The sequence below is a fragment of the Platalea leucorodia genome, assembly GCF_965183815.1.
Source record: "Platalea leucorodia genome assembly, chromosome: 1".
NCBI lineage: Eukaryota > Metazoa > Chordata > Aves > Pelecaniformes > Threskiornithidae > Platalea > Platalea leucorodia.
The window spans coordinates 65,691,405-65,717,192 of record NC_138823.1 but is presented as its reverse complement, the minus strand read 5'-3'; the positions used below and the strand labels follow the sequence as shown (position 1 = coordinate 65,717,192).

At 38.5% G+C, this 25,788-nt stretch overlaps 1 protein-coding gene across 5 annotated transcripts in view; it reads left to right on the top strand.

Moving 5' to 3' along the window:
* MBP (myelin basic protein) overlaps positions 1 to 25,788 on the top strand; it is a 123,765-nt gene that overhangs the window by 5,201 nt on the left and 92,776 nt on the right. For all 5 annotated transcript variants that reach the window (XM_082313594.1, XM_082313595.1, XM_082313596.1 and 2 more), the window contains exon 2: positions 24,011 to 24,085. In XM_082313594.1, coding sequence (XP_082169720.1) covers positions 24,035 to 24,085 — 51 coding nt within the window. In that variant the 5' untranslated portion in view covers positions 24,011 to 24,034. The remainder of the gene's footprint in view (positions 1 to 24,010; positions 24,086 to 25,788) is intronic.

Here is a 25,788-nt window from a genome sequence, read left to right as displayed (position 1 = left end):
GCACCCAGCCTTCTGCACAAACTCCTTAATTTGGACCTAATTAGATAATTGGTATAAAATGAACAAGTTGGTCCCTGAGAGACCTATCCAGTTGCCAAAGGCAGTGCTGACTTCAGTGGAGATTACATTAGAGCTATATTGCTGTAGCCTTCGGTCGTAGTGCTGGGTCTCGCTGTACTAATCATTCTGCAGGCAGATTGTTCTCACCCCGATGAGACAATATGTGAATGCAGTGTTCGAGCTAAAGGAGCACAATATGGTGATACTGACTAGGTCATAAATTAAAATGACACAATTGAAGTCTAGTTCTCTAGGGGTTTCGCCCACCTGAGAATTTAGTCAAAATGTTCTTAGTTAAGCTAAGCAGTGTAGAATTAGTTGTGGTTGGAAGGAGTTGCGTGAAACTTCATTGGCGTCTCTCCCCCATCAAGACAATGATAGTGTCTAATTTTACATATTTAGTGATATTAAATAAAGACTATGTCACACTCAGTTTTAGATTTTTCTTTACTTAATCATCTCATTCAAATCACTGTGGATTTTCTGTATTTGTTTCTCTGGTTATTTTCATGTATTAGTAGCACATGAAGAAATTTCTCTCCTACCATCTAATCATCATACAAATATCAAACGTAATCCTGGTTGAATCCGTGTGTCACATGGGCTTTTGGATATAGTAGTAAATAATTTTGATGTTCGTTATGTAGATGATTAGCAATTTCATTAACTTTTCTAAAGAAGAAATTGTACTCGTGTTTTCTTGCTTTGCCAGCTGTTTTCAGAGTTTGGCTACTGTTTTTTCTTAAAAGAAATCTTCTTGATATCCAGGAGATATCAGTCACTCTCATCTCAATTTTCTACACCTCATCTTCTTAGTTGAGAGGCTTGCAGAGACCGACCCTTCTGTAAAAGGTCAATCATCCTGGGTTTAACTTTGCTGTAGAGATTGACATAAAACTTCCTATTACTTTCTTTAAAGGATTCGGAGTCTATTATTGATAATTTTTCGTGGCTAAGGAATTTCTAAATAGCAGATACTTAAACAGTTCCTGACAACAGTGTTCAGATTTTAACGTTCTGGGTTTCTCATATTTGGAAAAAAGCTTTATGCTTCTTAAAATGCTCAGTTAAAAATAATTGGAGAACTCTTTGGTTAATATGAAGTGAGATCGTTCCTATAAGGCTTCTTGCATCACTTGCAGTAACTGTGAAATCCCAGCTCTGTTGCTTGGAATAGCTGTAAATCTTGGACATACCCCAGAAAAGCCCACGCAAAGGGCAAGTGAGAGAAAAACAAGAAATAACATGGAAATTTCCAGCCAGTATTTTTTATTTTGTCCTGAAGTGATTTTGAAATAACTCAGTAGGGAAGTTAGTTTTCTAAATCTTTACTTCACTATTGATTTTTATTTTTTTGTCCTGAAGCTTTTGTAAGGCTTTTCAAAGGGGAGAAACAAGCAAAGTAATAAATCTGAAAAGATTGATCAAATCAGAGTTTATTTTTTTTTTAAATACACATTGAAGGTACAATAATGACTTTTATATTAATATTTTTTAAAATTTCAGCAGTTTTTGATCAATGTACCAGCTGTACTAGGTTTGTTTTGCACATTGGAAGGAAATGTGGTTTTTAAATCATACTCTTTTGTATTTTGTTCCAACACTTGCAAAATTTCTTAGTGTATAATTGCAATTCTTAATATTTAGTGTCTTAAACTTTTGGGAAAGCTTAAACATTTGGGAATGTTTCAATTCAAGCCTTTCCAGATTGGTGAAATTAAGAACTGAGGGAACCTAGCGTCTAACTATTACAATTTGAAAGTGAGTGGGAAAGGAAAATCAAAGCAAATATACACCAATGCATATTCCTAAAACTAATTCAGATATGTAGTGTATTTTTATATGTTCACCTGGTGCATCTTCTTTGGCTTCTGCTAAAGAGTTGAAATCTCTGAATGACAAGCAAAAATATGTTTGTTTTTAGCCTACTGCTTATTTAGAAGTCACAAATTTCCGGTAAAACAATGCAGTTGGACAAGTTATAGCTGTCTTTGGAATTCAGACACTTGAAAAAAGAGGCTTGGCAGCGTGAGAGATCAGTACTAACAGGCACACATAAAGCTGTTCTGGAGAAAGTTTATGTATTGTTTACAACCCTTGTATCTGGTCTTAATGTTTGCTTTTAATCTTTGACTTTCTGAAAGAGATTTTTCAAGAATACAGGAGAGGGAACATTGTTATCGAAGATACTGATATGTTCATCGCACATGGCTGCATTTTAGAGTCAGTTCTCTTGATTGTGATCTTGTGAATACGTGCAAGACCATGAAAAATAATGGTTATATGCAATGGATTATGTTTGATTGAGGACTTGTATAGTGCAACAGCAGCCTGTCATCTCAATGGGAATATGTTTGTCCTCCAAAGATTCAAAAAGCCCTGAAATACAGCTGTTCTGTAGTTGTCAGTTGCCAGGTTTTTTTTTCGGTTATAAATCGGGCCATGATAGTTTCCAGATTAGAAGGCAATTGCATATTCTGGGTATCCAAGGATCTTTCAGAGGACAGTGTATAGCTGCTGCTTCTGTTGTGTCTAAGGATCTACTGTCAGCCCTTTCTGGGCATGGTATTGCCAAAGTCTGCTATGGTGGTAAGAAGCCAACCATGAGGTAGGTTCATCTTTGGACATAAGGTCTTTCACTGGTAAAACTGTCACAGTGAAATCATAGTTTCCAAGGCAGCAATAGCCTCAGAGCCCTAAGGACAGTTGTCCTGTACCTTCTACTCGGTATTCATATTCCTAGTTTTACTTGATAGACTTCAGCTAGATGCACTGAAGTAAGGTAGAGTGACTTCAGGTTGGTAATGCATTGGTGCATTAAATGGTAGAGATTGTCTTTGCTGTCTCCTCAAATCTTCTTCCTCACCAACTTAATAGTATCGCTTTCACCTTGTCCACTACAACTGACCAAATCTCACTCATTCCTCAGGTTTTGTATAGTCTGGGTTAGTGTCTTGATGAAGATACAGCCTAGACTTTTTTTTTTTTAATGCAGCAATTCTGCAGATCCCAGTGACAGCTGTTATTGTCCTCTGGCCTTAAAATCTGTGCATAAATGTGAGTGTCATCAACATATCCCTAGCTCACGGCCATTTTCCTCTGACTAATATTTTTATAATATATATATTTAGAACTTCTTGTGGCTTCCCATAGTATCCACTCCCAGGAAGTGTTCCTGGAGTTCGTGACAAATTCCTTGAGTAACCTAGACTCTCAGCTCATCTCAGAAGAGACTCATCAGCTTCTGGGATCGCAGTTAAGTCCACAACATCTCAGGGTTAATAGCAAAACATTGCTTTATGATGTTGTGTAATGTATTGTAATGCTTTTCACTTCTCTTTCTCCATCGTTGCTGTTTCCCAGATGCCAGCATCCCTCTTCTCTTCCAATTCTAAAAAAAATCAGTCCTTAGTTAAACTGTCTTGTCAAATCTTGTTAATTGTCTGGATGAAAAGTAGTGTTGGAATATCATTTGAAAAGCTAGCATAGGCAGAGCTTGCAGTGATTAAAATAAAATCATATACTTGTCCCTTTGAGTGTTCAGAAGGTACAGAAGGAATTATGATGGATTGGCACATCCACCTTTTTTTTTTTTTTTTTGTGTGTGTGAAGGACAGCTGTACAACTTTGTGTCCAGAAAAGACCCGATACAGTGAAAACTATGGTAGCAAAGGCTGAAGCCAAAACAAGGAAAATAACTGGCCGATGTTTTCAGTAGATCTGTGGTATGGGATAAAATACTGATGAAACAATACAAAGCAGTAACTTTGGAGATCGATACGTCCCTTGAAGCTTTATCTGTAAAGAATGATATAATCATTATAATGGGAAACTTTCTGACCTTTGTTGTGTTGCATTCGTGGTGCTTTGACAGCTCACACCATTCTAGAGAGCTAACGTAGGAGCAAACCCCATAATCCCCGAAAATACTGAGATCCACTGTCAGCTTACACAGTGATCCCATTTTAGTTTGGCGCTTTAGGGAAGTGGTCACTGAAAACTAGTCAGCAATTTGATTCCAGGCATTTTCATGTCTACATTGCTTAGTTCAAAGGAAAAAACCACAATGCCTGAAAGGCTGACCAGAAGACAGTGGTGCACTGTTGTGGAAATGGTTGCCTGGCGTGCTTCATAAGGTAGCAAAATCAGTGATAGAAAAGATGCATGGAACCTTTTCACATTTCTTTAGTCAGCCTTAGTGTTAACTTTCCTCTTATTTTTGTGAAAGTAGAAAGAAAACAAAATTTGTTTTGTTCATAGTTGGTTTTTAGCTTAATATACGTGCTCAAATAATTGGGACTGACTTAAAGGAAAGCAATTGCAATTATCTTTTACTTTGGCTCTTATTGGGCCTTTTACTCTTAGACTCTTTCCCCAAATAGTGGAAGTTACTGTGTTGAGGGACTTCTTAGACTTCTTACTAAACGAAGTGCATAGCTTCTACAAATAGAAACTCCCTGGCTTGGTTTTTCGTAATCTTTTATCTGTACTATTACTTTGCCCTGACTTGTTTGTGGAAAAGAGATAAGTATAAATTCTGCATAGCTTTCATCAGCATAGTCTGACTCAGCACTGTTCACCTGGAGGGTAGGCAATAATCTGGCTTTGTTTTTATTTTTCAGAAAGATGTTCTTGTGAAATGGGAAAGAACCCATGGTAGGTTCACAGGGAAAAGTTGTTGTTTTAATGGAAATTTTAGTGGGTGCTTTTCAACTGAATTCAGGACTGTTGATGTTGAAAAGTTCATCTCAAATTTTGGCTGACTTGTAGAGTTGGGTTGCGAAATATTCTGTTCTTCTCCTCCTGTGGTAAAAAGCTTTGTATGTGCTGTGGTTATTGGGTTTGGTTTTTTTTTGTTGTTTTGTTTTGTTTTCTCCTTAATTCTAACTCCTGAATGCCGCAACCTTCTTTATTAATGAAAGCACTATAGGAAGAAATTTGGTTCCAACTAAAGGCTGGAATTGTAGCCACAAGTAATAATTCTTTGTGCCCCTGGAAAGCATGAGAAAGGTTGCAAAATAGCTTTCGTTACTTCTAGTTGGCCTTTTATTGTAAGTGGTTTGTACATTTCATCTCTGTGAATAATATTTTGTCCAAATATTAGGCCTTAGTGAGGCCAAAAACTGCATGTAGCAAAAACAAAAGTATGCTCCTTGATTTAATGGAGTTATCTGGTACAATGCTGAGTAGCATCTTATTGTGGTGGTGCATTCCCCCTCCCCCTTTCCTCTGGACCACCTTACCACCACGGGGACCCCTGCAGGGCTTGGCCTCTGAGCAATGAGTCTGGTGATCAGGCGCCCCTTGGTCGTACCAAGCACTCTTGCATGGTTGAGCTGGGGAACAAGAATGCCTTGATCCCACCTGGCATAATCAGTTACCCCTTGACAGCTTGGGAACACCTCATTGTGGATATCTAACCCCCCATATCTAGCCTCCCATATATATACCCCCCTTTTACCAGAATTCTTAACTGCAGTTTTTATTCTGCCATTAGGGACTGTTGTATCAGCCACGAAGTGTGTGCTGTACCCATAGTCTCTTCTTACTTGTAATTAGCTTTTGGTTTTTGGGGCTTCCTCCCCCCATAGCTGCAGTGCTACTAAGTGAATGATGGTTAATTGTGGCTAAGGTTGTTCAGTCTTCCTGGCTCAGTGAGTCAAGTAGCTTTGTAGAGGCTGTTGAAGGACATGTTCTGTGGGGCCCTTGTCAGTCACATGACTAAATAAATACATGCATACGCATTTTTTTTATCTGCGTAAGTGCCTACAATTCGAAGAATAGTGAAGACATTCAATTTACTGCATGTACGTAGATCATTTGTACAGTGTGTTTCGAGTATGTCTGAAGTTTCTCTTGTCTTCCAGGATGCATTGTGCCTAAGTGTGCATGCTCTGCATAACATATGTGCACAATGCCAACATAGATTTGTAGACTCATTCAGGTTAGAAGAGACTTGGAGAGGTCTCCAGTCCATCCTTCTGCCCAAAGAGGGGTCACTCATGAGCTCAGACCAAGCAAAGCAGGGCTTTGTTTAGTTGCGTCTTGAAAAGCTGCAAGGACAGAGATTCTGCTATGTTTCCAGGCACCTGTTCCAATCCTTGATTATCCTCGTAGTGTATTTTTCCCCTTCTCTAATAAATATTTATAGCTTCCCTGGTTTCAGTTGACATTGCTCTCCCACCATGCACCTTGGTAAAAAGCCTGGCTCCACTTTTTTAGTAATTTACTTTTAGATATTGGAAATTCACTGTTAGGTGCTCCAAAGCTTTTTCCAGCTTGAACAATCCCAGTGTCTTCAGCCTCTCCTTGCAGGGCATGTGCTCCAGCCGCCAAATGTCTTTGTGGCCTTTCACACAACTGGCTCCAGTTGACTGATGCTTCATAGTGGGGATCCAAAAGTAGACCCAGTAGTCCAGATACCAGAGGAATGGATAGTGCGTGAAGCAGAACAATTGCTTCCCTCCATCCACTGGCTGTGTTTCTGTGCCAAAGCCCAGGATGCTGTTAGCTCTCGTTGCTGCCAGGTGGGCTGCTGATTCATGTCTCACCTACTGTCATTCAAGGTCCCCCAGGTTGTTTTCAGCCGAGCTGCTCACCAGTAAGTTAGTCTTCAGGCTGTGCTCTCATGACATTTCTGTCAGCCCCGTCTAAGTCATTCTGAATGGCAGCTCTACCCTCCAGCGTATCAGCTGCAGCCCCGAGTCTGGTATTCTTTGCAGACTTATTGAATGTTCTGTACACTCTGCCAGGTTGCTGTTAAAGATATTAAACAGCACAGGGCCTCTAACCTATCCACATGTAACCAGGTTTTGGGCAGATTGTGAACCATTAACAGCTACTGTTCGAGCCTAATGATAGAGAGAGGGTTTTTCATCATCCAGTAGTCTGGCCATCTAGATTGTAACTTAGGTCAGGTTAGGTGCAAAGATGCTGTGAGAAACATTGTTGAGTCTTGCCAAAATCAAGGTAGATGATACCACTGATCTCATCTACAAGTCCCGTCATTTTATGACAGAGGGCAATCATATTGGTCAGGCATGATTCAACCGTGGTAAATTCATGCTGGTGATTCCCAGTCACCACCTTCTCCTTCATATGCCCAGAAATGACACCCAGGTGGGCATATGTATGAACATACTGTGGGAGTAGACTAACAAACAATGAAAGTAGGCTGGACTGTGATGCTTTCTTTCTCAGGGATCCTTCAGACTTGGTAACCTGTGCCTAATCCCTTTCCTGCTCTTCTTTTCTGGATGCCCCGTTGTCCATCTGTAGGTGATTGAGTGCATGCTTGTCACAGGATGGAGCACCTGCATCTTGGGAATGTGGTGATGAATGAGTTGGGACTTCATGTGACCTGGGGGAACAAGCTTGTTAGGAACAGGATGTCGCTGCTAGAGGGATTCTTGCACCCTGTGTGTGTTTGAGGAATTTGCAAGAAAGGAAGGTGGCAGCAAAAGTGACAGTAAGTTTAATAATTCTATTGGTTTGATTATTGTATTGGTGATCTGCTTATAGCTAGTGGGCTTTGTCTTGGATTCTCTTTTGTATTGATTTAGGTCCAAAATCTTGACATTAGCTTGATAATAACAAGAAATGCACATGCAGGTGTCAGTGAGGGGGCATGTGAAAAATCTTTATTTGCATTCTAATATACATTTAAGGCTTCTTTTTGGTGGTTCTTGTTGTTGTTGTTGCTGCTAATATGCATTTAAAACTTTTCCAGTCATGTGATGGCTTTTTTCCTTCTAATCACCATTTTGATATTCCCTTATTACTCATAATTTTTAGGTGGTCTTTGAAAAACACCAGCAACCCTCAAATGCAGTAAGACCCACAGTAAAAGTGAGACTTGCTTGATTTGCACGTGGTAAGAAGCAGACCAATTTAACCTGATTGTATGGTGCTGAGCGCTAAGTTCACAATGACTTATTGGGGAATTTAGTATTTCTCAGATCTTATCATTGGCACCACATGCCTTACTGGTTCAGACGTTTAATTTTCCAACTTTTTCTGTTATTGATGAACAATGATTACTCTGTGTAGTTCATCATGTATCAAAATAATTTTGTCATGTGATGATACTTGTCCCTGTACAGTGCTATACATTATGGTTTAGGTATTCATTTTTATTCATTGCGTTATTTTTTGGGATCTGAAAAACCTCTTGGGAGCAAGGCTATAAATATATTTAATGAAATATTTCTCCAGGACCAGTAGCTGAACTGAATGCAAGAGTTACATTTCACAGTTTAGAAATGTTCTAGTAACAATCCTGTCAGCAGTGAATTAATCAGAAATACAGCTTTCATAGTATGTTTGAAATGGCATGTGTAGTTAACTCATGATTGTAATGCTTCCAGTAGTGTTTAACTGCAGTAAGAGTTTAATGCTTTAGGAAAAAATTATAATAGATTGCAAATCATTGTCAGTATTTTAACTCAATCTTACATGTACCCCAAAATCATATTGACGATTTCGGAACTGACACTGAAAAATGCATATAGGGGAAGGAGTCAGATGCTGAAAGGTAAATAGTACCTCCATAGTACGTTTTACGTACATAAGTTCTTACTTTTATCTCTAATGTCTATGTCTCTTATATTTTAGGAATCTATTTTTATGCTTTAATTATTTGTGAAGTGTAAAATCACATTTTCCTTCTGTCCAGTTTAGTAAATTAATCACTGCAAATAAAAGATTAACATGCAAATATGACACTGGTAGAATATTACATTTGAAGATGGCCAAATGATTAAAGGTATTTCACAATCAGCCAGCTCTGTACTTTAACCTGAGAGAAAGAATCAGGGCTTTGGAAAGAGAGCAATTAAATCATTTCATAATCACTCATGCATTACAGTAATAATACTGGCACACACAAGCATGAAAGCTGGTTTTGCAGTGTGTTCCTGATGCAAAACAATATGATTGTCTTCAGCGGGCTTGCTTGTATAAGAAAAGACCACCCAAGTAAGTAAGATCAAATGAATGCGAGATTTTAAGATGTTAATGTTTGTTGTCGCACTAATTTTAAATAGATAATAAATAGATTAAACAAGGTTATTCTGCATATGTCTTTTTGTGGTATTGAATCGTCTTGTGATGATTTTTTTTTTTATTGATTGAGAGAGGCATTGACTTAGAGTATGTTGACTCAGTTCCAGCTTATAATTACATTCTGTTTGTATAAAAATTCCTCCTGTAGTGTCAGTTGAATAAGTTGCCTGTCATTTACTGTTTTAAGCATTTTAAGTATTCTCTATTTAAAGGTTGCTGCAATTCAGAAATGTTTGAAATTTATTCTTATTTGTATTTGGTTGGGAACCCTGTGCTTTGAAGTTATTGAACAGATTTTTAATCTTTGTTGTAACTAAAATTGCCACTCTTAAGAGACTTACTGTATTTTTACAATAACGGTTTATGATCTAATGGTCTGACTTTAAACAGAATACCGATTTTTATGAGGTCTGATATCACTCAAGTTCCTGAAAATTAAACTGTCATTAGATGAATCTAAAAGATACACTTAAATTATTTCACTTCAACCTCTGTCGTAAAGAACAAGATAGCTTCTCTTCAGAGAGATCCTCGTGATCGCTGTCCCAACAGAAATTTGTAACAAAGAGCCTGAAGTAAGCAAGTGACTTTTCAGCCTCACAAAAGTGGTACCTGTTCACATGTAACAGAGAAAATAAACATGATGTTCAGGGGAAACTGAGGCAAGAAATCAGAGTTCAAACTGAACAGAATGCTGAGTGGCATTGCTATGAGACATACATAGCATGTTTCTGGCCAAGAGAAAAGATTTCCTACTGCTTGCAATACTGTGTTTATAATACAAGGTCAGGCAGGTAGGGGGAAGAGGGGTTTTTTTATGCTCCCATCTCCTTTGTGAAAAATTATATATTCTGGATTGTGTTTGGGTAGGGGCAGGCTGCAGTGTGCAAAGGGTAAGCAAGTGATGAGCATGATACTGGTATTGCCAGGAGCGTTATGACTTCAAATGAGCAAAATGGTAATCGGTATCAAAATTATTAGGCGCCCTTGTTTCTGCTGTGTTGTGATACCAATCTTTTATCAACCTGTCCCACTGGGCCTGGCATTGCTGTGTGTCTGATTCCATTATTATCTGCTTATACCTTTTCCCCATGTGGCATTTGAGAGAGTATGCGTGATATGATCTGCAAACGTTCTCCATTCTAGCAGACAACCAATGTATAGTGTAATTTTAAGTACTTTAGGACTGGCTATTTATGTGATATAGTTGGTAAAATAAGGGAAATTTATGTGCATTACTAATTGAATTTAAGACTATAAGTGAACTCTGATGTATCCAAACTGATGAAAAGTTTACATGCAGCTACGTTAAACAAACAAACAAAAAACCAGTTGTGGTGGTAATTGCTTTCCACTTTGCTTAACTTTAAACATACAAAGTCTGCAGTGCTTTTAGCTTTTGTTTTTGAACATCCTTGCCAGATACTATGAAGCCTGTGGTTTGGGGGTGGAGCTGTGTTTTTGATCAGGGTGGTTTTTTCTGGGTGAATATTGTGTGCTTCAAGATAATAAATGGGCAAAACATATTTTTTTTTCCTAGCATCACTGTATTTTTGTTTTGGACATTGGCATTAATTTTGGCAGATGCTCAAATACGAAACCGAGAATGGATTTATTCATAGATACATACTTATAAATGGTAATGCATTAGACTTACTGGATGTACGAAAAGAAGATAGTGATTAAAACGGTAGCATTAGCTTAATAAGGGCAAGTTTGGTCATCCAGAATTATTGTAAGGTTTTAAAATACCACAGACTAAATGTTAGGGACCACAGCTGGGCAGTGTTGGCATAAAGAAGGGACTGGTGCTGCACATGGGTCATCAGCAATGTATTTGGGAGTGAAAGGCTCCAGCTGCAACATCTCTTCAAACTAAATATAACTACTAATTTAGAATAGCTGGATTTCCAGTAAAAAAAAGTTATACTGACAGCTTAACTGTTTTATAATTTCATTGCTTGCAAACTGATTGATCCCTTGTAGTCTCAATAAAAGCTGGTTTAAGCAAGATGCCACATTAAATAAAAGACCTGTTGTTTTCACTCATAGATAACTCTTAAGTATTAAATGACAGCTTTTGATTCGGGCATCATGTAGTTTGTACTTCAGAAAGTAACTCGTGGTATTGACTGCACTTTTAGTGCTGTGAGCTGTTGGCGCTTGAGAGTACTATAGGTGAATTAGGAGTTGATAGTAACAGGTTAGGTAGAGGTATTATTTGAGGTGGGAAAGTAAGGAATTCAGCCAAACCAGCAGCACAGTATCTATTTTCTGAAAGGTTTTAACTCTGCAATATATATGTGTGTGCGTGTGTGATCATAAAGTGTCAAAGACTATAGAAATATTATTTATTATTGCTCTCCCACGGTGAATTGTTTACTGCAGAGTACTCGAGGAGGAGAGGGGATTTTAAGGACTTTTGGAATATAGTTTTGGAGGAATATTATGAAAAGGGCAGTCAGTTTGTAAATGTTTCATTGAAAGTTGAAAAGTTTGTAAAAATTTCCCAAATGGGAAATAGGAGTTAAAGTGACTTCAAGAGCCTTGTATAAAGCACCTAGTCTATCTCATGCTGAGAATTAGATGCCTCAAATTATCATCTGACGTAGCCAGCAAGCCGAGCAGAAGGCCCCTTAAAATCAGTATCCGTCCAAACACAGTGTGTTGTGTTGCTGTTCCTGTTGCCAGAGCTGGGGCGGGCAGGGGCTGGGCTTTGTGTGTGTCTCACAACCCTCTCCTTGAGGGCAGGCGCTGACAAACTTACAGAAGGGCTGACTCACGTAGACCCTACCGTGCTGTGTTTGGAACGGAGATCAGCTCCGTCTCTTCCCCAAAGGGCTCAGACCTGCATTTCCCACTCCAAGGAGTAGGCTTCAAAAGTAGAGGCTGTTGGGCAGGAGTGCTGGTCCCTTTCTTCAGTAGACATGTGTCTTTGTACACACAGAATTACAGTTTTCCTGTACTTTATGCTGATCACTTACAGGATAAAATGGGCAAGCAGGAATTCATCAATGAACTCAGAGTGGCGAATAAAGTCTATTTGTCCAGTATCCTACACTCCAGTGAAACTCAGCTGGCTAAAAGCTAGCACGTTTCATTTTTGCTCTCCCTTTCCAGGGAATCACTAGTTTTACGATTTTATTTTGTTTGGGGATTTCATTATTTTATCTTTTTTTTTTTTTTTTAAAGTCAGTTGTCAGTATATGAACAGGTTCAGCAAAAGGTAGTCCCTCTTCCCTTCCCCCCTGCCCCGCAATGCTCCTGGTATACTGTCTGGAAATGTGGATTGGAATATCCTCAGGCAAAAGGAGTCACCTGTGTCATTTGAGGCTGCTGTTCTGCTGTAGTAAGAACACCACCATTCACGCAGTCTGATATACTCTTGCTTTCTGTCTTGAACATAGCTAGGTTTTCTACTCTCCTCTGGTTCTTCCAGAGCCCTGCTCTTCTGATGTTTATAAACACTCTGACTTTCAGCTTAGATTTAAACATGGGCAGCATGTATTTTCTCCTAACACTGTCATTCAGCTTTGGTTTACTTAGGCTTACATGTCATGGGATTTTAGCCTTTCCCTTGTATAATAGGCTCCTATTGCTCTGATCATCCTTGCATCTGTTCTAGTAAAAAATTCATGTTGTTAAATATGGCTGACCAGAATTGTACCTTATATTCAGCTGAGGTTATGCTAGTGGTTTGTGTGATGACATTAATTCTTCCCTATCTTGTCTGGAAATGTCCCCTCATGACACAATGTAGGTCTGTTTGTCTGTCTTTTTTTTTTTAATTTTCCCCTGCCAGATCACATTGGTGACTCAGTTATCCTGTGATCAAGTCAGACTGATCTTTCCCCTCAGTATCTTCTAAAACGATCCCTGGTTTCCCACATCCTGTGTGAGTATGCTAATCACAAGCTTATTATCTAATGGTATGGGTGACCTCCTGGTATAGCTGTTTAAAAAAAGTCAGGGAGGGGGATATTACTGTGGTTTCCACTCTGTCTTGTGATAAGCCTGAGCCTGATGGTTAGCATTTTCTGTGTCTGAGAATGTCTGCTGAATTAAGACCTAGGATGGCAGAGAGATACCTCATTGTATATTGATGGGGTTCTGGCGTAAAATCAAGTGAAGCTGTTTGACCATGTCATCACGGCTGGAGTGTTATTTTGTATGACTGATGGCAGAACTTGACATCTATGAAGCACTTGTAAAATAAGAAAGGACATGTCTGTTGCAATTACAAACCCTAGCGTTATGTGGTAGCTGAGAACGGGTTTTCAGAATTACAACTCTGGATTTAAGTTTATAATGTCTGCCTAAGCTTCTCAAGTGGGCCGTAAGTAATTTTTCACGTATTGCCCTTATCTCATCTCCACCTTTGTTCTATGTCTGTAACATGGGAGAAAGGTTTACCTCCTACTCATGCGTTTTGTATACTTACATTGCAAGACCTTTAGGGAAAGAACTTCCTCGCTGTCTTTGCAGACTGTCTGGAATGAGACCTTCTCTTGGTTGAAGGCTGTGGACCCTGTCATGATTTTAATGATGATATTTGAAACATTTTCTTCTTATTTTAAAAACATCTGGTTAACAATAAAACTAAAATAGTTTGTTACCGTACTTTGCAAGTGCAACTTGTTCAAGAACAAGATATTCTTGTGATGGGTGCTGTGAATACTATATATAAGCTTACTTAACTTTTAATCACATAGTGGATTTGAGGTATATTTTGGTAATCGCCTTTGAAAGTGAATACACTGCTTATCTCCTTATTGAAACATATGTTTTCTTATTCCATTATTTTGACATGTTGCAAGATTTTGTTATTTTTTTGTATGCTGAATTTGATGTAAATAAACTGCATTAGAAAACTGTGCTGAAGAAACTAGTGTGTGGCCTGTCGCGTTCTTTTGTCTTCCTTTTAACGTGAAATAGGCAATCTGATTTTCTTTTTAATGAAAGAAGGGGAAATAACTGTCTTGTGTGCATTTCGTACATTCTCATGTTTAAATAGAAGTTTTTCCCTGGGTCTGTCATTGTTCCCTTCAGTAGTAATTCAGTAATGACTATTTCTGTACTGTCCTTGTACATAGCCTGGATAAACATTGGGAAAGCAACATTAGTACATGAAATTTAAGATTTAGATACAATGAGGCAATGTTCAAGTACAAGGCACGAGTACTTGAAAGCATGTTTGAAGAAGCACACAATAATTGTACCAGGGTGACGTAAAGACTTAAGTGGTTTCTTGTGCAGATTTCAGTGCCAGGGTTGCTGCTGTTACTTATTTAAAATTCCAAGTTCAACAACTCACAGCTTAGTGACTGTAACCTGCTGAACCCCTGACCTAAACAACTAAAGCCCAAAATACCTGGACTAAAATTCCGTTTGAAAAGGAGATGTATATCTGATGAATAAATAAATTTAATTGTCCTTCGCAAAAAAGTAATTTTGCTTTCTCTCTTCAGAAGGGAAAGAAAACCATTGTATCATTGCCAGAGAAAATCCAAAACTGGTGTCATAGTATCTGTGTTTCCAGATGGGCATTCATGAGCACAGAAAAATTGTTTCTCTACAGCTTTGCAAGTCACTTTGTTATTAAATTTATTTATTGATTTACAAGCAGAGGAATTTACAAATCCTTACTTAAGCATCATGAGGTGTCACTTGCAGCTTGCATAGCAAACCGTTTCAAGCTGGAGAACAGTGTTGTTTGAGTTTGCGCTAGTGGACTGCGGATATTTGTAACCTGTTCAGAGGCTGTCACGTGAACCTTGTTACGTGTCTTAAGAACACTCACAAATGAAAATATTGAGGACTAAGTCTCCATCAAACTGCTTAAAAATTTACTTTCAGAGCACAGTCTCATGCATGAACCCTCAGGAAATCAAGCTGGTAAAAGAGAAGGCAAAAAGAAGTGAGAAACATAATGCACAAAAAGTGAGAAATCGCATGTAGTTAAGGATGCATTTTTTTCATGTCAGAAAAGAAAGACTGGGTTTTGTGCCTCTTTGGCAGCATGTTTATGGGAGGGGAGGGACATGACTTTACAGCAGTAGATCAAGCAGTTGACAAGAGGGAGTCAACTTGGAGTATGGTGAAAGTCAGACCCTTTTGTAATACCAATATTTATGCCAAATGTAACAGAGGAGCATTTACAGGAAACCCATCTCTTGGTTGATATGTTTACAGTATAGATAGATTGTATATGAAGTCAGAACAGAGGGAGAGAAAGGTCGGGCAGAGAGAGAGAGGCTTTTTCCTCTTTTTTTTCAGTTATTTAATTGAGAATGATATAGTGGTTCAGTGTTTTCTCACAGCAAAGTTAACGGTGTCTGGAGAGGGTGAATCATCTTCTTGTCCCATCTGTCAGTCTGTTGAATACGAGAAGATAAGAGCCAGCAGACAGTGCCTTTGGTTCCTGTGCGTTTAGAATTGCAGGTGTGCATTTTGTCATCAGTCTCTACAGTGTGTTAATGAAACGCTAATCATCAAAGTGGCTGTGTTGACTGGGAAGCTTAGGTGACCTACCTCACTTTAAAAGGGAGAATATACTGTTCACCATTTGGGAGGACTTGTTTTTCTAAGCAGAGAACGGGGGGAAAAAATGTAAGTCTTCAAATATATCTTGTTTGTATTCTCACGGTATCTTTTCATTTTTATGTGAAAACAGATGTAGGTGTTGTCTGATTTCAGTGTACCTTAAACTCGAAACCTGAAGTCTCCAAGTAACAAATAATGATACTTGTCTGCTCTGTGCTTTTTCCCCTCTGGTCCTGGTAAGATTATTACTTTGGTCTGAAATTCTCTATGATTTGTATTTTAATTTCATTTTTTTTTCTTTTTCCTGGTTAATACTGCACTTATATATTCTTGTGTACTGGTTTATCTTTTTAAAAAATGTTTCAGCATTTAGGACAAGTGTGTACCTTTCAGTTGTTGTCTCATTGAGGCCAAGAGGTGAAGTCTACAGCTGTGGAGGTCTGCTCCTAAAGGAAATACAGTACTTCAGAATCAATGATAGTGGAAAGTAGGTGGTCTTGGGAGCCTACTGTATTTCTTTACAATATATGGAATGAGGTTGTGACATGTCTCTGTTCTTAGCCATCCTCTCTATATTTTTCTCTGTCCTGGTTTTTGGTTTTTTGTTTGTTTGTTTTTTAATCAGAGATTTTATTTTACTGCAATGTCAAATTGTTTTGTCTCTGGAGCACACAGGTGCTGGAAAAAATCACCAATGATTACATGTCTGATTCTTTTCAGAGGGTTGGGAAAAATTGGTCTTTGCTCCTAGGTTTGTATGCCATGCAGATCTAAATGATCCTCCTGTATGGGGGGGGAAAAAAAAACCAGCCTGTTTTGCTGCGGTGTTGTGTGTAAAAGACAGTATGTAGCAAATTAAGTGAACCTGTTGATATTAATGACTGAAATAAAAATAGACAAATCAGTCTTCATTTCATAGGAGGGCAACATTTCCTTTTTTATATAGGGTCAAGGGATCTGTATGTCAGACATATGTGTGGTCCTCTCTGTTCCCTAGACTGGGAATAGCTGTAAGGCACAAGTATCTCGGCAAAGGCATGGAGGACACAGAAGGAAATCTACGTTTTGTTGAGCCCCTGAGGTGTAGGTGCTGTGGTAGAAGTGCAGCAGGCAGAAGAAATGGCGTGGTTGGGTGCTTGGACGTGCTGTACCTTGCCCCAGGTCTTTGGTGTGGTACCTCGCTCCCCCATCAAATGCACTGGCCTCTCTTTTAAAGTGGAGGTGATTAAGGAAACTTATGACCCTGCAGGTGGATTGACATAGGGGTCACAGTGCTCCACTAGTCTTAGTGTTTTGAAGACAAACAATAAGCATGTGGCTAATGCCATTTGATTATAATCGTTGACTATTTGTGTTTGTATAAGGGAGTATAGATACCAGTGCGTGCTAAGTGATGTTGGGTTAGCATTTTTCTGTTCATGAAGAGAAGCAGAAAAGCCCTGTTGAGAAATTTGTTTTAAAATTGTATCTTTTCTTTTTCTTAATGGGGGGGATGAGGCTGATGGTGTTCCAGAAAGGAGAGTGGAGTGGGTTGAAGAAAGAAAGAAGAGAAAAGCGAGAGAAACCTAAGCTACCTAAAATAAATGTTTGTGGTTTAGCAATTTCATTATAATTGTTTTTACAGACTGTTGTGTGTAATCAAGTTTGGACTATCCTTAGCTGTGCTGAGGTGAGATTCCTGAAAATCACATGCTTTTACAAAAAATAATATGCAATATTCTTCTTGTTGGCCATAGAAAGAGGAAAATTGTAAACAAAGCAGTCAGAAAAGATCTTAAAAAAACCTTGGGTCCTGTCTGCTGTGCTTACCCCATGGCAATTTTAGGAAATAGCTTGCAACAGCATTCTTTCGCAGGATATATCCTATCTCAGTGTTGTAGCCTTTCTCCTGTGTCATACTGTTTGCATAAAATTGTAGTGAAAATTAAATAATTTTGTTGTCCTTTGCAGTGATATATGAGGTGTATGTAAATTATTGAGCAACTGTGTTAGCACTGGGGAGTACTTTCTCAGATAAATAGTGTTTCGGAACTTGGCCCATCTCTCAGAGGAGTGGTTTTCTAGGTCTAGGATCCTTGCTAAGGCATGTACAGTTGCCTGTAAACATGGAGATTGTCGTAATGTCTAGATAGGCCAGGAAGGGCAGGACTCCGATACGCAAGGCACTGTACAAGCATGATTAAATACACCTGTTGGTACTAAACTCGTGGTGACTTCTCTGATTTAAATGTTACGGTCACCACTGAAATCTTGGTTTTGATCATTCACAATGGAAATGTGTCTGGAATAATGTATTTTTCTTTCACGAAGGGTTCTTCAGAGAAATATCATTGCGGAAGTCAAAAGTGAAATAAGGTTTGGTCTAGTAAGGATTTCACACTTTCACAGGTAATGAAAAATTAAATCTGCACTCAATAACGAAACTTGTAAGGGATATAAGGCACTATATTTTATGAAATAATTTAACACTTGAATTAAGAGGGCAGGATTCCTAGGAAGGAGTTTGCCCGTGAGGCAGGTTACTTTTGTTACGTGATTGCTCACATCTGTCTCCGAAGCACCTGACTGTGGCTGCTGATGGAATTAGCTGCAGGTCACTTACCCGTGCCCGCCGGAGGTTTTCTTTCTTGGTGCATTGGAGTAGCAGGTTACCACAATGAGGGAATTCTGAAGAAACAGATGAGGTGTACCCAGTGTCTTGGTCTGTTTTCAGAGAAGGCTAAAGTGAAGCGCTTCCTTCCAAAGATGTATATCACACCGAGAGCCTAAAAAAAACCCACTCAAAGATTTCATCTAGCTGGCAGCCAGTGCTGGGCAATGTGTCAGCTTGCTTCCCAGGAAGCTACGTAACCTGGACCTGACACTAGGGAAAAAAAAAAAAATCTTTTGCATGTCATTTTGCTGGGTAAGTTTGTAATTAAGAGTCTACATTAGAGGGCTACCAAAATTAGAGAGAACTTGCACGTTTCCTAAAAGTAATTACACTTTTTATTTTAAGATCTGGATATAGTCGTAAAATGAAATATTTACTTGGATAAGAATAATCATTAATTTAGCAGGAAGTTTTAAGTAAATTCCTCAAATATTTTTGTATTCTATGGTTACCCTTCCCATGTGTGAGTAAGGCCAGGAGCACTTGGTAAACGTATCTAGCATTGTAGCTCCGCACAATTATCCAAGAACATCAGTCTGTGGTGAATACCTATTCCTAGACAAGGTAATAATTATGTTCTGGTACTTGTAAATATGTAAGTACTTGCATACCTTTATTATTATGTGTAGTTCTGTTGAGTCATAATTAAGTGTGTGGGAAGAGGTAAGGTTGAACCCTTATTTTACATAACTAAATTACTCTTCAAGGATCCTGTGATTTACATTTGGTAGTTCATGTATTTTAATACGAAGTAACCATTAATGTTCAATAAAGGTGCTCCAGGTGTATTGGCTTATAGCCTCTTGTAACTCCTGAATTACAGTTGGTGACCTGTCACTGTAAACCAGCTCCTGGGCTGAAGGTTGTTGTTTGTATTTAGACTATACAAAAATTATAACGTTCTGTGAGATATTAGAGGGGAAGGACACCCTTTAGAGTCTTACGATTACAAGGGGTGAACTTTTCTCAGGCTCCCATGAGTGAGTAAGAAAATGCTATTTGCAGTTAAAACAATGTAACCTGCAGAAAGTGATACCATTGCATTTCTTGGTATATTCAAAAAGTTTAGAGAAGCATCTTTCTGCCTTTCAGGGAAAATTCTAAATCATAATGTAAACCTCTTTATAGGACAGTGTGTGTGTGTATGGGAAGATGATTAGAACCTCTTTTTTTTTAACTAAATTAACTGAACCTCTAACCTCTTTTTTAACTAAATTAAATATCCATTTAATTTCAACGGGCAGACTAGAATGGGCTAAAAAAAATATGATGCATGCTTCTAAAACCCTATTTTTAATCAATTTTTTGTTCAGATGGAGAGAAATAAGTTACACGATCCCAACATACGTGTGTTCTTATAGGTATTGTTTATGAATGTGATGTGTAGAACTGACTTTTTCCATCCCTTTTTGTATTTGTTTGGTTTTTATTTTTATTTTGTGTTTGGCAGACAGCAAGGAGAAGTTTCTCTCCTGGGGTGAGGCAGTGGTGTTTCTGTAGTTGTTGCTAGTTGGCATATGGCTTCCTATTCTGAAGAAAGCGGGAAAGCAGCCTGGTCTAGGCTTCCCTCGGGTTACCTGTTAGACTGACTCTGAAAGAAGGTAAATTGATGGGAGGAGAAAATTTATTTTATTTTATTTCCCCAGGCGAAATCCCTGGGCTGTTTTTGGAATTACCTGAAGCAGCCTGGGATAGCTGGAGTTATTTCTGTATCAGTCATTGATGGGGAAGTGCCCAGGTCTCGGCAGCAGAGCTGACTGAGCTGGGTGGGTGGTGGTGGCGTGGTGCTGAGGCAGCTGGGTGACTCTGCAGCGGCAGTTCACAGCTTACTGCCGTAATTCGCTCACTTCACTCGAGAGAAGTTGTTAGGTAGCTGAAATGTTTTCAACTTTGAGTCCTATTAAATCAGTTTGCTCGCATGGCCTGTTATTTCCTGAGCCTCTTGGACAGTTTTAATATACTGAAACAGTCTTGGTGGGGAGTTTTATAGAGGAGCTGGTGCTGTACTCTGATCGCTGCAGACCTGCATAGTGTCCCCTCTCATTTTGTGACTCAAGCTCATGTGCAAAATCTTTTGTCTCACAGGATTTACGAGACTTGCAGGGTTTTACCTGGAAGGTTTCGGGCAGATGCTGTTGCAATTGTAAGCTCGATCTCATGCACAGGCCTATTTTTGCAGCTTATTGTTACATGTGATTCACGTTGGATTCAAAGTTACGGCATTTCTACAGTATTTCTGGTTTTGCATTGTTTTGGAGCTTCATGACTGTTCTTGTGGCTCTTTATCAGTGCTAAAGCACATATGGATTCCTCTGCAAACAAGAATGTTGATCAGTGGACTGACATTTGTTAATAAGTCAAAGAAACTGCTTCTTTCGTATATACAGGGCTGCCTAGTCTGGCAACCTGTATGTTATGAAGGTGACTAAAAAGAAAATACAAATCTTTTTCCAGCTCAGATTTTTTGAATAGTTGTCTGCAAGTTCCTGCAAAGATCGTACAATGAGTAATCCCATTGAAGTCAGTGACTCAACTCATTGCATAAAGATTGGCGCAGGTAGGAACCTCTGCAGTGTGGTCTCCTCGTGACAGTAAGAACCAAAGTCACTGTTTAAGTCTTAACGCTTCATGATGTACTTGCACCTTGAAGTGAAAATGACCCATGTGCTCAGTTTTCAATCAAGTGAGACAGACTTGGGCTTGAGGCTAAAGTGAAAAACTAGGTCTTTTTGTTGCTGTAAGTGATTTTAATGTTTACAAGCTTGTGTGTATGTATGTTTTCACTTCCTAATCAGATATTCGCGGAACAGTTGACACTATGTTTCCTTTCCTAATTCATGTCAGATTTTTTGGAAGCCTTTTTTTCCCAAAGGATTACTTACAGGTTTCACCACTTAATAGGTAGCATGAAGAATTCTGTAACTTTCAGGATATTCTTGCTATCCAGCTGGTTGTTTTTGTCCCTTTGGCTAAAACGTAGCTTTATCTCTATGTAAGGAATTTGTAGTAGGTACCTATAGCTAACTTCTCTTGAGTTTAAACATCTGCGTTCATTTATGCATGAAAAAGATGAAGTAAAACGTAGTCGTATTAGTGTTAGTTTCTGGATATGAGTTGAGAATAAGAAGGGGTCGATCATGTGAATTCTGTCCACAAGCTGTCCCTCTGACACATTCAAAACAATAAAGGAAAGAGAAGTGCAGATTTACAGGCTTAATCAGTGACATTAGTTTTCAGCTTTTAAGTCTGTTTCTGTAGAGAAATGTAACGCTTGGCCCAGATGTAGGTGTACGCTCAGACCACACTCCTAACTTTGGATAGAGTTGTGCATTTCCATTTCTCCAAGCCTTTTTTTCTTTTTTTATTCCCTTCCATGTGTGATTTTTAGCATCTTGCTGAAGGAATTATGCATGCGGGAACCAGGAGTGCATTGATCAGCCATTTCATACACTTCTCCGTTTGCTTGGTTTTCCTTTTGTTTGCTTGCTTTGTGCAGACATTTGAGCAGAAAACTGGCCTTATCGTTTTCAGTTATCTGTGGTGTGGCAGCGTGGAAGTTTTTATTGCTTTTCTTTTCACTGGCCAGCAAATGACTTTTAAACATTTATCTGTCTTAGTTTCACAGCGCAGCTCGTCTGTATCTGGTATCTTTTTCTACCTTGGCATTGCAGGACTGGGACTCTGCGATGGTCAGTGTTTCATGGGTGCAGGGTGGTTGTCCTGGAGCGTTACTCCCAAGACACCAGGGAGACAAAGGGGAGGCAGGGGGACACTGATCAGAGTTCTGGTTTGCAAGTGTCACTTTGCCTCCATAATCTGTTTACTTAAACATATATGTGTTGCAGATCAAGTTTGATAGTTAATCTTTCGATAAACGGCTGGACGAGTAACACTCAAACACTATGTCTTTATATTCTGTTGTAGACATTTCCTATAGTTTTGTATTTCATTCTGGTTTCCTTATTTTGCAAAGTGGGTGATGTGACAGGTGAGCTGCTGCTCATAATTTGTAGAGGAAAGGCCAGTTTGAGGTAGTTCTGCTCTGAAACGCGGTGCATATGGATTTATTTGTATTTTTCCTTGAAAATTTTCATAATCTCACAAAAATGTGAATTGGTTTTGCTGATTTCGCAATTTAAAAGGATATGTTTTTTTCTTTTAAGCTTTTATGCAATAGATAGTGGTGTTTAAAAAAAAATCGGTGTCCAATTTGCCAGTAAACTCTACCTTGAGTACACTTACTGAGTTTGGATGGTTTTTAATTTTTCCTTTGTGAGACCTTAGAAGTGGATATTTGTGAGGAATTATTTAATCGGATACAGCAATGTGTGGGACTTTGATTTTCGAGTGAATGGAATTCAGTGGATAGTCAAATGAGCACTGCAGACCCTCACTAATTTGAAAACTTTTCATTGAGGGGGGAATAAATCTATCGGTCTCTCCAAAAGTTGCAGTAGAGATACAGGACAAGATTGCTTTTGATAAAGTACACATTTCTGTGATGGAAAGTCAGAAGTAATCAAAGTCGTCATCTTTAGAGTCTTGTGGTACACAAATCAGTGCATGTATCTGGGGTTTTAACTATATTTTTATGTTCTACCGAGTGTAACTGGTTAATAGCCTGTTGTTTTACTTCATGCATTTTCTATCACAGAAAAGGTCTAGTTGTCTTTTCTCCCAAGCCTTTTCATAAGATTATGCTTAATGAAATAACTTAGCCCTCTGATAGCAAGAGCGTTGCGCCAGGATTTCTGATGCTAAGGTTTTATGGTGTATATACCTCTGTTTATTGCAGAGTAATGAAGTGTTGCTGTTAGCACCAGAAATTTAACCTTATTACTGAAAGTTCAGCTCATAATTCTGAGAGGAAAAAGTCCACTTGAAACTTCTTTTGCATGTAGTTTTAAGTTTCAGGACTTTAAATGCTACCTTGCAATGCATTTAAATTGGCTGAAGGCAGCAGCTGTGGGTAAGATCCTGTACAAATACATGCTTCTATGAGAAGAAATATGTAGTATAACCGCAAGTGTACTCTAAAAGCTGAAATTTGAGTGTTGTGGTTTAACCTACATAAGCTCTGTTAAAGCTGAGATACGACAGGATGAGCCAGAAAAAACAAAGAAGGAGTTGGCATTCCTTTCTTATGTGCTTGTCATGAAAGTGTGGGCTGTAAAGAACTTATCCATTCTCACCTCCACAGCAAATTCTTAGCAGTTCAGTGTGGTGCTTTTTTTTCAGTAATTGCTGTTTATGTAATGGCAAATGTGAATTTGAAAGAACTTAATTGATCTTTTAAGGAATTTTGTAGTTACAGATCATTTGATACATATTACACTGTTTTGGTGTTATAAATGTAATATTGAAAGACAGGGCCTCTATCTAATTTCTAATTTAGTCTTGTTTTATGTGCAAATTTAACAATAAACACTTTATTTTTCCTCTTCTGTTTGTCTTTTTTTTTAAGAAGAAGGAAAGCTTTCTGGTATTGCTTAGATTTACAAAATAGACCAGATAAGCACTTTTTTTTTTTTTTTTTTTCCTTAGGATCTCTCACAGGTCTTACCTTGGACTGTAAAAATGCTTATTGTATGAGAAGTATCTCTTTGTTCTGTGTCAGATAAAAAAATATAACTTGTATTTCAGTACAAAAGTATTGGTTTGAAAAATGCTGTTTTGGTTTTATCTTTTCAGAATTTGAAGTTCTGGTGATCCATCATGGGGAACCATGTAGGAAAACGAGAACATAGCGCTGACAAGTCAACCAAGGTAAGTGCAGAAAATTGAAGTGGCAAGACCAATTCAGAAATATGTATGTTATGAAATACATGGGGTTTTAGTGCATTAGTGTGTTTACCAGATCACTTTCACCGTTACTGTTCTGTAGTTGGTAGTCATTTTCTACTGACTTCTTTTAAAGAGCGTCCTATGAGATGTGGCCAAACCAGGGTTTTGCTGCGCTGGATTTAATGAGATGTGTGATGTTTTCTTGCACCAGATCCATAGCTGATAAAAAGCTTCTCAGTCATAGTGGAAATGAACGAAATGAGCCTGTCATTGGCTTTACCCATAAGAAAAAAACTATACAGAAACACATAAAATAAGTGAATTCTAAAGGAAAAGATTGTCAGTCTGTAGAGATACAGCTTTAAAAATCTCCTTTCCAGGAAAAAAAAGATGAGAACTAGAACTATCAAAATGTTCATTAAAAGTTGGTATTTGCTTTCTAAGCCTCTGCTGACACTGTTGTGTGTTTTGCACGTAATGTGGTATTCTGTTTGCCTTGTGATAGTATCTTGTTTATTTGTTTTTCTACATTGTACCGGAAGAGAATTCACACATATCTTAAAAGAAGACATCTTTTTTTATATATATATAAAAAAGATGCTTCTTGTTGCTAGCTAATGCTAACTTCCCTCTAGCCATCCCCACCCAAAAATAACAGTTCACAGCCTGAGCCCACACTGTATGAAGCTATTGCCCTTTGCATTGGACAGATGATGTAAACAGATAGTTCTGTGATTTATCTGGAGGAATGTGGGTATTTTGCATTGCTGTGGCAGATAAGCAGCTATCCCTAAAAGGTGTACAAACTAGAATTCATACAGTTACTAGTTCTTTGCCATCTCCTTTAGGAAAATACATAAGCATACTGGAAAGAATAAGGAGAAAACAGCAGGAAGAGAGGACAACTGGCTACGTATGTTTTTGTTTTGTGTTTGTGCAGTATTTTGCAAAATGGTTTTGTGGCCCAAAGTTTCAGTACAAACAATAGTGTGAGTCCCGAGTTGCGGTCTTGTAGTGACCGGTCTTGTAGGATTCCCTTCTAGAAAACTCCATTGTGCAGATCCAGCAAAGTCAAATGCACGAAACAGATGTATTTAGCCGAATGTTTTGATCCTTTCTGATCAAGACTGTGAAATCCTGCAGGTGTGATACAGCAGGTATGCAGAGCTCGATGGGCTGCTGTGCACCACGTATCCCCTGTTTTGGTCTTTGAGGAAAAAATTTCTGCAAACCGTAGCAGCCAATGCAATAGGTGCAAGTTTGCAGTGGTGAGCAAGTCAGGTAGCTGTGAGTCTTGCAGTTAGTGTGTAAAAGACAGGTCTACAAGGAAATGGATTGCTGCAACTTTTTTTTTAATTCCTTCTTTTTCCTAATTAGTTCATGGAGAATACTTGATTCTGCAATCAAAAACATACTCATTTATCTAAAATATTTTTGAAGGGGGAACTTATTTCTGTAGTAATATCTTCTGTCCATCACTCATCCTTCTAGACTGACAAACACCCAAAACATCAAACCCCTAAACTTTATAATAGGCAATACTTGATCAAAATTTCCCTTTGTGCATGTAAGACAGTCATCATGTCACAAGAAATGTTAAGGCTACAGATTTAAAATCGGGAAATGTATGGTTAGGGTGCTACTATGTATTCCACATAACTAGTCAATCTTGATTCAGTTCTTAA